The sequence below is a fragment of the Fonsecaea nubica genome (assembly GCF_001646965.1).
Source record: "Fonsecaea nubica strain CBS 269.64 chromosome Unknown Scaff101, whole genome shotgun sequence".
NCBI classification, from domain to species: Eukaryota; Fungi; Ascomycota; class Eurotiomycetes; order Chaetothyriales; family Herpotrichiellaceae; genus Fonsecaea; species Fonsecaea nubica.
Genome location: NW_019173774.1, coordinates 84,695 through 98,139, shown reverse-complemented (window position 1 = coordinate 98,139; position 13,445 = coordinate 84,695). Strand labels below are relative to the sequence as shown.

At 52.6% G+C, this 13,445-nt stretch overlaps 6 protein-coding genes across 6 annotated transcripts; 4 read left to right on the top strand and 2 right to left on the bottom strand.

The window, feature by feature from the left end:
- Positions 1–618: 618 nt before the first annotated feature.
- On the top strand, positions 619–3,087 carry AYO20_10041 (hypothetical protein; the record flags this gene model as incomplete). The annotated part of the gene is made up of 3 exons (XM_022648305.1): positions 619–2,152; positions 2,206–2,543; positions 2,608–3,087. 3 exons carry the CDS (start codon positions 619–621, stop codon positions 3,085–3,087), a joined length of 2,352 nt encoding a protein of 783 aa, XP_022495742.1.
- A 458-nt stretch (positions 3,088–3,545) lies between these two features.
- Positions 3,546–5,458, top strand: AYO20_10040 (hypothetical protein; the record flags this gene model as incomplete). The annotated part of the gene is made up of 5 exons (XM_022648304.1): positions 3,546–4,600; positions 4,656–4,947; positions 5,008–5,111; positions 5,167–5,323; positions 5,393–5,458. 5 exons carry the CDS (start codon positions 3,546–3,548, stop codon positions 5,456–5,458), a joined length of 1,674 nt encoding a protein of 557 aa, XP_022495741.1.
- A 101-nt stretch (positions 5,459–5,559) lies between these two features.
- Positions 5,560–6,671, bottom strand: AYO20_10039 (hypothetical protein; the record flags this gene model as incomplete). Its single annotated transcript, XM_022648303.1, has 6 exons — positions 5,560–5,751; positions 5,808–5,984; positions 6,043–6,152; positions 6,226–6,325; positions 6,410–6,504; positions 6,569–6,671. 6 exons carry the CDS (start codon positions 6,669–6,671, stop codon positions 5,560–5,562), a joined length of 777 nt encoding a protein of 258 aa, XP_022495740.1.
- Positions 6,672–6,859: 188 nt separating this feature from the next.
- Positions 6,860–7,948, top strand: AYO20_10038 (hypothetical protein; the record flags this gene model as incomplete). The annotated part of the gene is made up of 1 exon (XM_022648302.1): positions 6,860–7,948. One exon carries the CDS (start codon positions 6,860–6,862, stop codon positions 7,946–7,948), a length of 1,089 nt encoding a protein of 362 aa, XP_022495739.1.
- A 334-nt stretch (positions 7,949–8,282) lies between these two features.
- AYO20_10037 (hypothetical protein) lies at positions 8,283–10,617 on the top strand (the record flags this gene model as incomplete). Its single annotated transcript, XM_022648301.1, has 7 exons — positions 8,283–8,420; positions 8,471–8,586; positions 8,648–9,043; positions 9,097–9,534; positions 9,591–9,853; positions 9,921–10,460; positions 10,511–10,617. The coding sequence occupies 7 exons, from the start codon at positions 8,283–8,285 to the stop codon at positions 10,615–10,617; spliced, it is 1,998 nt and encodes a 665-aa protein (XP_022495738.1).
- Positions 10,618–11,012: 395 nt separating this feature from the next.
- On the bottom strand, positions 11,013–12,025 carry AYO20_10036 (hypothetical protein; the record flags this gene model as incomplete). The annotated part of the gene is made up of 2 exons (XM_022648300.1): positions 11,013–11,777; positions 11,867–12,025. The coding sequence occupies 2 exons, from the start codon at positions 12,023–12,025 to the stop codon at positions 11,013–11,015; spliced, it is 924 nt and encodes a 307-aa protein (XP_022495737.1).
- Between the last annotated feature and the right edge of the window lie 1,420 nt (positions 12,026–13,445).

Sequence of the window (13,445 nt, the reverse complement as noted above, 5' to 3'; positions counted from 1 at the left end):
AAAGTAGTCACTGTTACAAGTAATGGAGGGAAGTCGTTCAATGGCCTTACGTATGTTCAGTCATCGCTGATGTCGCTGCAAAGGTCGGAAAATGCCAAGAGGGTCACTTGCTGACGCAGGCAACCTCGTTCTCCTGTGTCTGGAAGCGTCACAACTGTCCAGCAAAAAGGATTCCACTGGCTTGACTGGATGTCTGACAGTCGATGTGATGCGAATTGACAGGCATCGGCTCCCAAATCAACATTTGATTGGCCCCAGTCATAATCAGGTCATCACCACGGAAAGAATGCGCCAATCCCATTACGACTCCAGGACCGACATCCTGACCTCCACGCCGTCGGATCCGCCTCCTGCAACCGCGGCAGCCGCCAAACTTGGAAAGTTGGGGTGTCAGAAAAGAAGGACCTGGGCTTTGACCACAATTCTGCCGTTACGAGTTGCGAGATGGAATATCGCAGAGGGGTCTCGAAGGAGTTGGGAATCAACTTGGACTGATCAACTCATGTTCGAGGCTACCTCCGGGTGCGCCCTCACCGAGACCGCGACATTCTGATAAAAACTTCCCAGAAGCATTGAGACACAAGAACTACGCCGATATTGTTACTGTCTTGGCTTCCCATGCTTCACGGCACCGCTTCTCAAGGTCCACAAATCCCCATGGGACCTGCTACCACGGTTCGGAAGCAGAACTCGTCTTGTGACCCGTGTCGCCGTTCGAAAAGACGATGCGCATTCCCCGAAGGCGTCCATCCCGGGTCCCCAAACAGGTGTCTGAACTGCATGCACCTCGGGCACAATTGCACGTTTGATTTTGTCAATTCCCGACTCAATCAGAAGAAAAATAAAACTAAGCAACCAGCCTCATATGGACCGGAACAACCTATCGCCCCTGCCATCTCCAGAGCCGAGAAGGTGAGCATTTTTCCTTCGGATCAGGGGTTTGTGGACTCCATTCAAGCAACAGGACACAATGGCTCGTGGAACGGGGTTTCCTCTACCGGTGTTCTTGATGTTGATATGTTTATGGGAAATCTCGTGTCGGAGTGGACCAACCTGGACCGTCAGGTCTTTGCCACAGAGAGTCCAGCTACAGAGCACTATCAAAGCAGCACCAGCAGCAGCGCACTGTCACCAAACACTCAAGACTCAAGGAGCCACAACCAGACGCCATACAGAGCACCCAATGACTTTTTAGCTCGAAGAAACTTGTCTCTGGGGCTTTGGCGGGGCAGTCCGATCCACCTCCTCAACTCCAGTGTTGAGACGCAGCGGATAAATCAGAATCTTCGTGAGGTCTACAATTCCATGATGGCCGGCATCGCAATACGGTATCTAGACTACAACTGTAATCTATTCGCTGGGTCATACAAATATTCATTTGATGCCGATCAATCAAATCCATCAACTTTGGACATTAATGGCGGTCAATCTGTGGGCGACATACTGACTCCTTCGTGGAAGAAAGCTTCACTAGAAAACAATGGCTCTCGAATTCAGGCCAATATGGCTCCAGAGAGACTGGCAAGCCAAATCAACAAGGTTACCATGCTTGGAGTTGCACGATTTCTGGACAACTTTGGCGCCTTTTATGGCAATGTCGTGGACCAGAAAACACGCAATCAGCATGAGCACACCTTGATCGCGGTCCTACAGGCGTTTGCTCTCCAATTTGCGCCATCTAGGCCGGCAGATGATCCATTGACACGGTTATTCGAAGACACCCAGGGTGGCAACCAGTGCTCGCTATCAGACCCCATTCCTGGGGATCGAAGCACCAATAGTCAACACGTTTTCACTGCAGCATGGTTCAATGCTCACTCTCATCTGGTTTCGTCAAAGAAAACTCGATCCTTTGTAAGACTTTACTCAGTATTCCTCTTTCTGATGACCAGCATACCACCAGAAGCAGCGTCCATTCCCTGCTACGAAGACACTCCGATTGGCCTGCTCGATGAGGCTCTGCGCCAGATGGAGGAGCTACGGGATCTCGTGGAGGCCTATTGCAAAAATCTTAGCCGGCAGTCAATTTATCGTTTCCTACTTGAATCCTCTGTCGGTATTATTCGCTGGTATGGCTATCTGCGCGATACCATAGATTCCGTGCTCCATGAGCGACCGTGCATGTTGGAGGACGCGATGCCAAGGTCAAAAGGTAGGGATTGCAACACAGCTTCACAGTTGTTGAGATGGTTAACGTTCCTCCAGAAACCCTCCTGGGTGGGCATTTGGCTCCAGAATGGCAGCAACCATCCGTATTCGATCAGGAAGTTCCCAAGCATTGCCAGAATGCGGCAGGGGATCTTTTTCGTGTCTTCAGAGGGACCATTAATCTCAGACAAGTCCTCTTGACTGGGGACGCTGCGAACAACGTACCCATGCTGAAGAGTGCGATCACCGTAGCAATGGCCATCAACGACGAATTTGCGTTGACCTATGGCTCATGGCTACAACAGTGCACCATCTCTCTGTATTTACTTTCGGAGAAGTCAAAACTGGCGTCAGGTGAATTCTCTGCCTCCCACGGACGTGACTTCATGCTGACCGTGAGCCAAATCAGCGTTTATGTTGTTGTTTTGGGGCTTAGGCAGCCTGTTGCTCGTAGAACAGCTCCATCAGGCTTCGAACCTACTACCTGCCGCGGAGAGACAGCCCGTCTTGGAAAAAGCACTGTCTTTTCAGCGAGATGCAGTCACATCTCTTCTCACAATAGCACAACGAATTGTGGACGTATCGGCAACGGGCGAGTTTAAACTCATTAACAGTGTCCAGGCAAAGATGCACTTCATCTCACACCACGCAAACACGGCCTTGGTGGTCCTAGCCTTGTCAAAAGCAATAGAGCACACGATCGATCTGAATGTATCAGCCAGACAGCAAGGCGACTTGGTCTTGACGATGTTTTCCGACATGAATTCAGATTCGGAGTGGGTTGCGAGGATGAAACCTTTGCTTACGTGCTTGTTGACGCTCGACTCTACAGTGTCTGGAGCGATCACCGCGAGATCAGCGCTGCAGAGGCTGATGCAGCAGTATGGTGACATCTTGATGGATTGCTGGTCACAGGAAGACGTGGGCGAACATACATGATGACCGTTTCGGGGGAACCACTGATACCCTCCGGTAATCGGGTAGGTCACTCGGCAAAGAACAGTGTGCCATTAATGTACCCAACACCCCCAGCGAGGGGCCGCCAGCTGAGCGGCAGCACTGATACCTCGATCTGACGTCGAACATCTAGGTACAGTCCTGCGGCTCCGATGTCAGCCGTACCGAGCCTTGTGCTTGTGGACCCTGAACCGCCGCTGGTGGCCTCATCCTGAATCCATCTCTTCATCTGATGCCCACACATGCGTGATAGCCAGCCACTACCAGGGCAACCTTGCAGCTTGACAGCTCGAATGTCATACAGGCGATCATATATCTTCAGCTACTTCCCTGGCTTGTCGTACTCACTATCCTCATAGGCTACCAGTTCCTCGGAATACGCGAATTCTTCGATCTCCACACGACGCTGCACCAGAACAATCTGATCTAAGAACTTCAACATGCCCCTGAAATCAAGATGGGAGTTGACGCCGCCGACATTGTCGGTTCCGACGTTCATGTTTGGTTCTTCGTCCTCCAGCCTCAACTCGACTGATAAAATTATCATTGATGCAAAACGCCCCAACACTCACTTTCTCACTCTTCATACCTATCGCGAATGGTCCAAGAGATTTGCTGCGGGGGTTCAGTCTACAGGACTTGAAAATGCCGATCGAGTGCTCCTGTTTTCCCCGAATAGCATCTTCTATCCGGTGGTTGCCATGGGTGCTTTGATGGCTGGTGCCATCTACAACAGTGCAAATCCAGCCTATACGGCGCGTGAGCTTGCACACCAGCTCAAAGACTCAGATCCTCGAATCGTCCTCGCTGCGGAGAGTTGCATAGACCGAGCTCTGGAAGCCGCTGATTTGATTGGCTTTGACAAGAAACGCATCTTTCTGTTCTCTGAGGTGTCTATCGACCCTACGGAAGAACAATCACTCACCAGTACAAAAGTCCAGCATTGGAGTAGATTGCTTGCAAAGCCCGAAATTGGTCGAACATTTGTCTGGGAAGAGCGTAACATCGAGACGTTCTCGGAGCGCACTGCAATCCTCATATATTCCTCAGGCACCACCGGCCTCCCAAAGGGCGTTGAGTTATCTCATCGCAGTCTCATCGCGAATATGCTTCAGCTCAAAACGATTCAAATGTCTGACCCCGCCGTTACTGCTCGGCGGACTCTTTGTGCGGTCCCAATGTACCACGCACTCGGGCTGTGCTACTATACCTTCACGGCGCCCAAATGGGGTCTCGAGACGTACTTGATGGAGCGATTTAATTTGGCAGACTTTTTGGATCACATTCACACGTTCAAAATCACGGAACTGGTTCTAGTGCCGCCGATGCTGGTAGCGATGGCGAAGCATCCATCGGTTCGAGATGGCACCTGCGACATCAGCAGTGTCAGAAAGGTGGCAGCAGGTGCGGCGCCAATCGGGATGGAAGTAACACAACAATTCGAAGAGCTTTGGAATGGTAGAGTAAGAGTGCGGCAGGCTTGGGGGATGTCAGAGTAAGTGGTGGGCGTTGTAGGCGTCATAAACTTTTGCTGACGGGCTTGTCATCAGGACCCCAGCAATCACTCTATGCTGGGACGAACGTGAGAGCTCGGGTCCGTCGTCTATATCAATCGGCGAGTTGGTTCCTGGTGCAGAAGCAATGGTGGTCAAGGAGAACGGCGAGGAAGAAACGCGGCCAGGCGAGACAGGAGAGTTCTGGATCCGCTCTCCGAACGCGATGAAGGGATATTGGCGCAATCCAAAAGCTACTGCCGAGACTATCAGCAATGGTTGGCTCAAGACCGGTGACATTGCATATCGAGACGAGGCTGGAAAGTGGTACATGGTTGATCGGAAGAAGGTGAGTCGCCTAAAACTCACCGATGGTTATCTTGTTTGCCAGTCTATTAACTTGGACCAGGAGTTGATCAAAGTCAAGGGCGTCGCAGTGGCACCAGCGGAGCTCGAAGCTCTTCTTCTCGAACATCACGAGATTGTGGACGCTGCGGTGATTGGCATCAAGACGTATGTCGATGAGCGCGTATATGTCTAATTCTTTGTGCTTATGCTGGTCTCTCAGGGCGACGGATGATGAGCGACCACGCGCATACGTTGTGCTGGCACCAGGCTCGCGGCTTACTGAGAAGGATGTCGTGGATTTTGTCAAGGCTCGTGTTTCGACAATCAAAAACCTGACAGGAGGTGCGGCCTTTGTTGATGCTATTCCCAAAAACCCGGTGAGTGACGAAAACTATACATCCGTCACATCGGTTTTGTGCTATGGCAGTTACTGACCTCTCTTCCAGTCGGGAAAGATATTGCGGCGACAGCTGAGAGAGATCGCTGCGAAGGAGACGGGGTCGAAAATGTAGCCACTTCATAGTGAGGAAAAACATACAGAGGTCCGCGAGCAATGGACGGCAGATGTCTCGTTGAACTACACACAACCTACGCATTGAAGGCAGTTGCAAAATCACAGATGCGGCCCGCCTGTCGCCCCAAGGCCCAGAAATCTTATCACCTGTCCGAGATGATCAAATCCCCAAAAGAACTCCTCCTGTCCTTCTCCATTTACAGCCTTGATCCAGGGAAGCCCTGGAGATCCACTAGCAATGGCGGCTTTGGTGTTCTGTTTGAGGAGCGACTTGACTTCCTCAGTCGTGCTCTGTCGAACGAGTTATTCGGTATCCTTTGTCATGTCACAGCGCTGGCTTTGCATACCCTATTCAGGATCTTTGCGGCGACATCCTTGCCGACTACCTGAGTGATAATCGGTGCGTGCACATCGGGCAGTTGAACACCCTTTTTCTCACACCAAAATGCATGATACACGGCGCCTAGCACATCTGGGTATCGATTGGGGCATTCGAGGGAACATGCCACCAGGGCCCTCTGTACCTGTTTGAAGTATTAGTGCGTGGTGCTGGTCGTCGGCGAAGGATCGATAGCCAATCACCTTTAAAGTGGTAACGTCGAATGGGTAGTTTGCCGGTAAGCCTGGGTTCCAAGGGATATCGAATTCTCGACACCATCTGGCGACGTCTGTGTGCAACCATTTCACCTTGTCTGAGACCACGTCAGAATCAGCCCACGCAGCTGCTGGAGCGGGAATGAGGACAGGGGATTGACAGTCACATACTGGGACTGCTCCAGGGGGGCTTTAACCCGACAGCATCTATATATGCCACAAGCAGCACGGGGGTATATGTCACGTCGCAAGGTTTGAAGACCGGGGAATTCTGGAAAAGTCATGTTTAGTATCAGCAAAGATTGTTCTCCATACGTCCTCCCCCCAGGGCTTTGCGGAGGGATCAAATACCAACCTTGATGAGGTAAAAGGCCAAATATGAGTATGGGCTATGTAGGTCGAAATATAGCGTCAGCTTGGGCCTCGCCATTGCTCCCCGAAGCAGAGTCACTGTGTGGAATCAAGTAGCGAGCCCTGTGGGAATATCTTGACCTAATATCATAATAAGGCTTACTGGGTTCTGGCCCAGGTGGGTTTCCGCTTTCCGCACGACTGATATTAATACCGAGGTCGAGCAGCATCCGTCCAACGGCTCCGCGTCGCCTCCGCGTCGTCATAGTTTAGTGCTGGTTGCCACCTCCGTGTACGTGCTAACGAGCATTCCACCCCATAATTACCTCGAAAGCGAACAGAACCCCTGATTATTGGGTTCCGATTTGCGCGCGATCCTTTTTCCTGCGTCGTAGGTACGGAGACAGGAAAACTACTCCACCGTCCGAGGGACGCATCACACCCCGTGCCCTGAATGGCCACCGAGCTTGAGACAACGCATGCAAAGTACGTCAGCTTCCTCCCAGCGACGGTGGGTGAGTGCGATGGATCAGAGCGCGAGTCTCTACTGGCCATCGACCCAGCTGGATTCTTCATACGACACCCGCCAAAGCCACACGAGCTCGATGCCGACCTCACGGATGAATCCCAGCTTTTCCAGACTATCCATATGGGCGCTGCGGTGGTAGATGAGGGCAAGTGGAAGCTGGTAGTGGACGGCTTGGTCGAGCGACCGTTCTCCGTGTCCCTTGGGCAACTGAAAAGCATGCCATCTTCCACTGTCACCGCCTTTCATGAATGCTACGGCAGTCCCATTGCTCCTCCGATCCACGCGTTATGGAGGATTGGGAACGTCAAATGGACTGGTGTCAGGCTGGCGGATATGCTCAAACTGGCCAGGCCAAAACCGACCGCAAGATTCGTGTGGTCGCAAGGACTGGAGTCCGGCTCATTTGCCGGGGTGTCCGCGGATCGGTACGAAAAAGATCTTCCCCTGGAGAAGGCGCTGCGCTGCGAGGTTCTGGTTGCCTATGAAATGAACGGCGAACCACTAGGCAAGAATCGAGGCGGACCGGTGAGAATGGTTGTACCAGGGTATTTTGGCACCAATAGCACCAAATGGTTGTGTCGGCTCTCACTACAAGACCATCGCGCCGTGGGGCCGTTCACCACGACATTCTATAATGAGATCGACCCAACCGACCCGCAGGGACAGAAGACACGACCCGTGTGGGTGGTTGAGCCCAATTCCATGATCGTTAGGCCCGAGCCGGGGGCAATCTTGCAAGGACCAGACATTGACATCCGAGGCCGCGCATGGGGGTGCGAAGAGATCAGCCGGGTCGATGTCAGCGTCGACGGCGGTGAGTGGTGGCTACCGCAAACACAGGTCACATTGACAGCACGGAGCGAATTCGAATGGCAATCGTTCCAGGCAAAGGTCTCAATACCCAAGCCTGGGAAGTACAAGTTGATGGCGAGAGCGACAGACAAAGCTGGCATTTCTCAGCCCATAACGGGAAGAAGAAATCATGTGCACACAGTCGAGATTGAGATCATTTGATTAGTCGCGGAATTGGCCAGGCAATAAGCCGAATGTCTTTGAATTCAATTAGTTCGACAAACACAAGCTGGAGGGGAGAAAAGGGGAAGAAGGGCATCAGCCTTGCGCCCTGCAGCGATGCGAGTCTTGCAGCCTCGGCGTGGACATCATCTCGGCTGACCTTCCCTTGACCTGTTGGCTCACTTTCAGCCTCATCATTCTCACTTCCTCCCCGCAGTCTGCCTTACTTGGTGCCTGCCTACCTGTGTCTGCGTCCAGCGCCGCATTGTCAACAGATTGCGGCGACCGAGGAAGTCAAGATGTACCACTGCAGTTTCGCGACGCCTCTTCGATGATGCCGGGCCATCAGCAGGCTCCGCAAGTTTCCGTCGCAAATGAGGACAGCCATGGCGAACGGCACGATAGTGTCGAGACGCAACCACGCACCAATGGCTTGAAGCCGAAAGCTTGCAACAATTGCAGACAGCAAAAGGTGGGCGCCAGCGTTTTGTGCCTTTCCGAGACCACTACTGACCTCTCCAGCTGCGGTGCGAGTTGACCAAGCTCGACACTCCGTCGTCCAATGCATGTGCGCGTTGTCAGAGGCTCGAGCTTGAGTGCAGAGTAGATGATACGTTCAAGAGGACGAGGAAGCGGAAGTAAGACTGGCAAGAGTGGGACTTTACAACGGTCAATCACTAACCCTCGTCCTCCTGGCAGGGTATCCACCGAGTTGGAAGAAGAAATAAACAAGCTCAAGCGCCAATTGTCTGTCTATGAAGGCGCAGGTCTCAGGGATGTGACTGTTCCCGCTGTCATCGACCCTGCAGCGCGGACCCTGACCGAGGGTGACGGTCCTCCTTCTGCTAGAGACAGGCTCACCAATGAGGCTTCCCGAGACTTACCGGACCCTTTGACGAACCGAATATTCTCGACCACCGTCCCTGGTGGTATATCGCCAGACTCTCCCGATGGAACGTGCTTGCCAGGAACAACCACCATCCCCCAAAACAGTTTGCTCGAGAGTGGCTCCACTGGCAAGGGAAAGGTGGCTGCGTCGCGGACTTTACGCGATATTGAGCTCCCAGCGGATGTGATTAATGACCTGTTCCGCATGTATGTCTCTTTTGCTGCTTCAGGACCATGGACTAATACCGTCACCCTCCAAGATATTTCTCGCAATACCATGCATATCTACCATTTCTTGACCCTGGGGTTTCTCCCACTCAATACTACGATCATTCGACTCTTCTCTTCTGGTCCATAATCTCTGTTGCCTCTCGTCGGTACCTGATAGACCCCACCCTCTTGACGAGGCTCGCTCGAGCAGTGACAGATCTTTTGTGGAAGTCTCTGCAGATAGTTCCACAGTCCTTGGGTGTTGTCCAGAGCTTGGTCCTTTTATGCACCTGGCCGTTTCCGACGAGCAGCAGCACCACCGACCCGACTTACATGCTCTCTGGGATGATAATACAGCTTAGCATCCAGATGGGCCTCCATCGTCCCCGGAGCCCGCTTGATTTCACAAAGTTCCGCGTCAAGCTCAGTCCTCGCGATATCGAGGACCGACGAAGGACTTGGATTGCTGGCAATGTTGTCACGCAGAGGTATGTCATTGGCGTTGACGTATCCTGATGAGGAGCGGCTGATGATGTCTCCGTAGCATAAGCTTCGGTGTTGGACTCCCAACTCCGGCGCAGCTTTGTGACTGGTCGATCCTCGCGTCCTCGCTCGACGGCTCGAGGATAGATGAAGATTTGCACGCTCAGCTGAAATGTGCCTTGACGTGTAACAGGATATCCCAAGCTCTGACCTCGAGTGTTCTCGACTCTGCTGGGCTGTTACCGACTCGGGAGCGGATTCCCCTCTACATGATTCTGAAGCAGGAGATTGTCGACCTGGAGAACAGCAGGGAGTGGACTCGAGGTGAGCACATACATGACTGGTTGTTGCCCGTGAGTCAACAGACTAAGCCTGCTGACTGTGCGTTCAGCGACTACTGTATTCTATCTCCACATCGTCAAGCTTCACCTTCACGCGTTTTGCCTTCTCGACGATCCCTCAGCTTCGGGCTATCTAGAGCGGATCGTAACGCTCTACTCGACCGCGACCGCCATGGTCGAGCACGTTCGCGACCTGGACAGCCAATCTCGGGATTTCTTACAATTCTGCCCTGTATTTTACTACGAAGTCCTCCTCTGCGCCGCCTTAGTTTTACTCAAGGTCGTAAAGAACGATTACTTTGCTGCGATAATTGATGTCGATTCGGGCAAAAAGCTCATCACTTTTTCAGTTTCAGCACTGAGGAAAATGTCGGTGGCCAATAATGACCTCCCCGGGAGACTGAGCGATGTACTCGCCTATCTCTGGACGCACCCGAATCCGTCTATCCTGGGCGGAAGCGGGGTGGACAGACTTCAGCTGGAAGTCAGAAGTCGAATGAGCATGAGCGTCGTATATGACTCATTGTGGAGGTGGCGGGAGCAATTTCGGACCGAAGTCGAAGGCGCCGAGTCGCAAGATCTCAACAATGGTAATGTTACCACCTCTGTTTAGAAGAATTCAAAGGCTGATTCCGCACAGATGCGACTGCAACTACCGGCGTCAACGAGGGCTTTGACAGCGCATTTGACCTGACCGAGCTGAATGGCATCTACTGGGAAGATCTCCAACTGGACTGGTTCTCGTGAGCATCGTATTACTATGAGGAGTCAGCGGTCGAAGTCGGCCGTCTAGTGCTCCCATACAAGTCCCGAGCACAGCGAACTTTGACGGCCCATGATCGAATGCATTTGCTGAACGTCTGGTGTTCATCCGAAGATATTCCCGCAGGACCACCTTCCCTAGCGGCTAGGTATATTGGTTACATGGATTGCAAGCTGCTGATGCTCCACGAGGTAGGTTACTTCAGAGTAGCGAATTGTTTACATTTCTGGTCTATTTATTTGCCTAACTCCGGACAGATGCCACTGATCAATCTGATCTTGGACACAACATCATTCCAGCTATGCCATGCATGATTTTCTCTCTGATTCAAATGGGCCGTTCGTTACCAGGAACAGCCACAGAAATGATAACAACGCCCCTAAACCTTGCTATACAAGCTGCCGCCTGCCGCCGCATCGATTGCTGTGGCTCGTTCCAGGCCCACGGTGGAAAACAGTTTCTTTGGGGTGAAATCAGTGGGCACTCCGGTGCGACCAGTCTTTTTGAAATTTTGAAAATTCTCACGTATGGCATAATACGCGGGTGCCAGCGCGAGGAATGGGGTGATCATGAGGCGAAATCCGAGCTTCTGTGCCTCCTTGGCCGTCCACGACGGCGTGGCGGCGTGGTCCACCATGTTCAACAGGACAGGAGTGGGCGCGAGGACTTGACATATTGTCCTCGCCTCCTCATCTGAGGTGATACCTTCCAGAAACGCGACGTCGGCTCCGGCCTTGATGGCGGCTTTTAACCGCCGGGTCGCCTCGTCGAAACCATGTGTTTGCAGAGCATCGGTTCGAGCAATGATGACAATGTCGGAACCGATCCTCTCCCGTGCCTGTGCCGCGGCAGCGATGCGTTGCGCAAAGATATCGACGCTGACGACCTCCTTGCCTGCAAGATGACCGCAGCGCTTCGTCTGGATCTGGTCCTCGATGTGCAACCCCGCGACGCCGGAGCGATGATACTGCTCGACCGTGCGAGCGACATTGTTGGGACCGCCGTACCCGGTGTCGGCGTCGGCGATGAGAGGGACGGTCGGGTCGAGGTTCGCCAGCATTTCGGCGTGCTCGCGCATGTCGTTGAGGGTCGCGAGACCCAGGTCGGGTTGTCCGAGTCTTGAAGCACAGGTTCCCGCTCCAGTCTGGATTTACACAGAAGTTTAGCAATGACAATAGCAACAGCAATCATGACGTGGAAGTTATCAAGGGGTCAAGTTCTGGGTGTCCATACCATGTAGAGACAATCGAATCCGACCTCGAGCGCAATCCTCGCGCTGAACCCGTCATACACGCCAGGAGCCATGACTATGTCGCGACCAGGCTCTAGCAATTGTCGCAGTCGACGACCTGGCGTCAAGGGCGGCTGTCCTCCAGTGGTATGTCCGTTCATTGTGGCGTCCGTACTCTCTGTCGCGTTGGGAATTTATTGAATCCGGGTACAAAAAAGCAAGCAAGGGAGTAAGTAAGTAAGTAAGTACTTGCTTTGCTTGTTATTCCGAACAGCAAAAGAAATAGTAGTTGGTATTCAGTTGCAGCAGTCGAAGTCAGTACTCTCAGCTGCGACTCCTTTTCTTCGTGTGGGGGGTGTTTGTCCTTGTTTATACGAATCCCGATTGCACGGCTTTTTCGTGGACAAGACTCGAAGTTTATCCCTTTTATATTTTATACGTAACTAGTGTAGATACACTGTCTGTAGAATGACAATGAAAAGGTCACACGGTGTATAGTGTGTACCTATCCGCCCTCTCTTTGTTCGTGGCAGGCGAGGAGGGACTTTGCTAGTTGGTCTACCGAGTTACTTCCCTTCGGAAGCAGTGACACCAAAAGGTCCAATCACCTCGGGTTGAGGAGAGCGAGATCGCAAATACAGTTGCACGGCCACTCTGTCTCTGTTTGCCTCCCCCTTCCTTCTATTGGAGTTACTGAACCTCCGCATCGGAGGGAGAGTGGCAGGCACGGCAGGTGGGGGGTGGGGGAAATGGCGGGGACCGCCGATCGGAGAGGCCGAGTTCGGGCCCATATGAATTCATTCATCTCAACCATGTCCGACAAAGTGCAACATCCTAATTAATCCTCAGTTGGGGAAACAAGTTGGTGAAAACGCCATCCTTTCGCTTAGCTGCTGACATTGGCTAGCTGGCTAGGTATGTCCAAAGCAAAAGTGAGGTCTTCTAAGTTCTGTGTGTCCGCGCCACGCGCCACGCGCCACGCGCGCAATGATGACCAAGAGTATCTGCAGTCTGCACAAGTACTCGACACTCAGTACATACTACGGCTGCAAACAAACGCCTTCTGGAAGATGCACCTACGCCCGAGATACCGTCCCCGTCTTCCTTCAAACGGAATGAGGAGTGGCCAAGTCTCTCGTTGGAGGGTTTGGATGATTAGTACCGTCTGCACTATTTGCACAACAGGCGTCCCTATAACCCTCCGCTAATGCTCTCTCCTTTGGCGAGGCTGACCGTCCTAGAGCCCCTAGGCGTGAGGCATCGCAGTACTACAGCATTTCTACTACTCAGTATCTTCATCCGTAACTCCAGTCATACCTGCTGTCTAGGCATAATGAGCGCAAGAATGCGAGACCCACGGACCCTCTCGCGGGGAAAGAATGGCAGACCTGGAACTTTAATGAGATGACTAGTAGTAGTAGTAGTATATTATATATATGGAAGACGACGTCCAAGCATGTTAGTAGGAAGGGGCATCTCGCAGATGAGGCTCAATTTCCCTACCTAGAAACAGGAGCAACCCGTACCAGCCTCCAATAGCGGTCGCCTGTAGGTGCACCAAAGTTGCGATGGCGGCCTGTC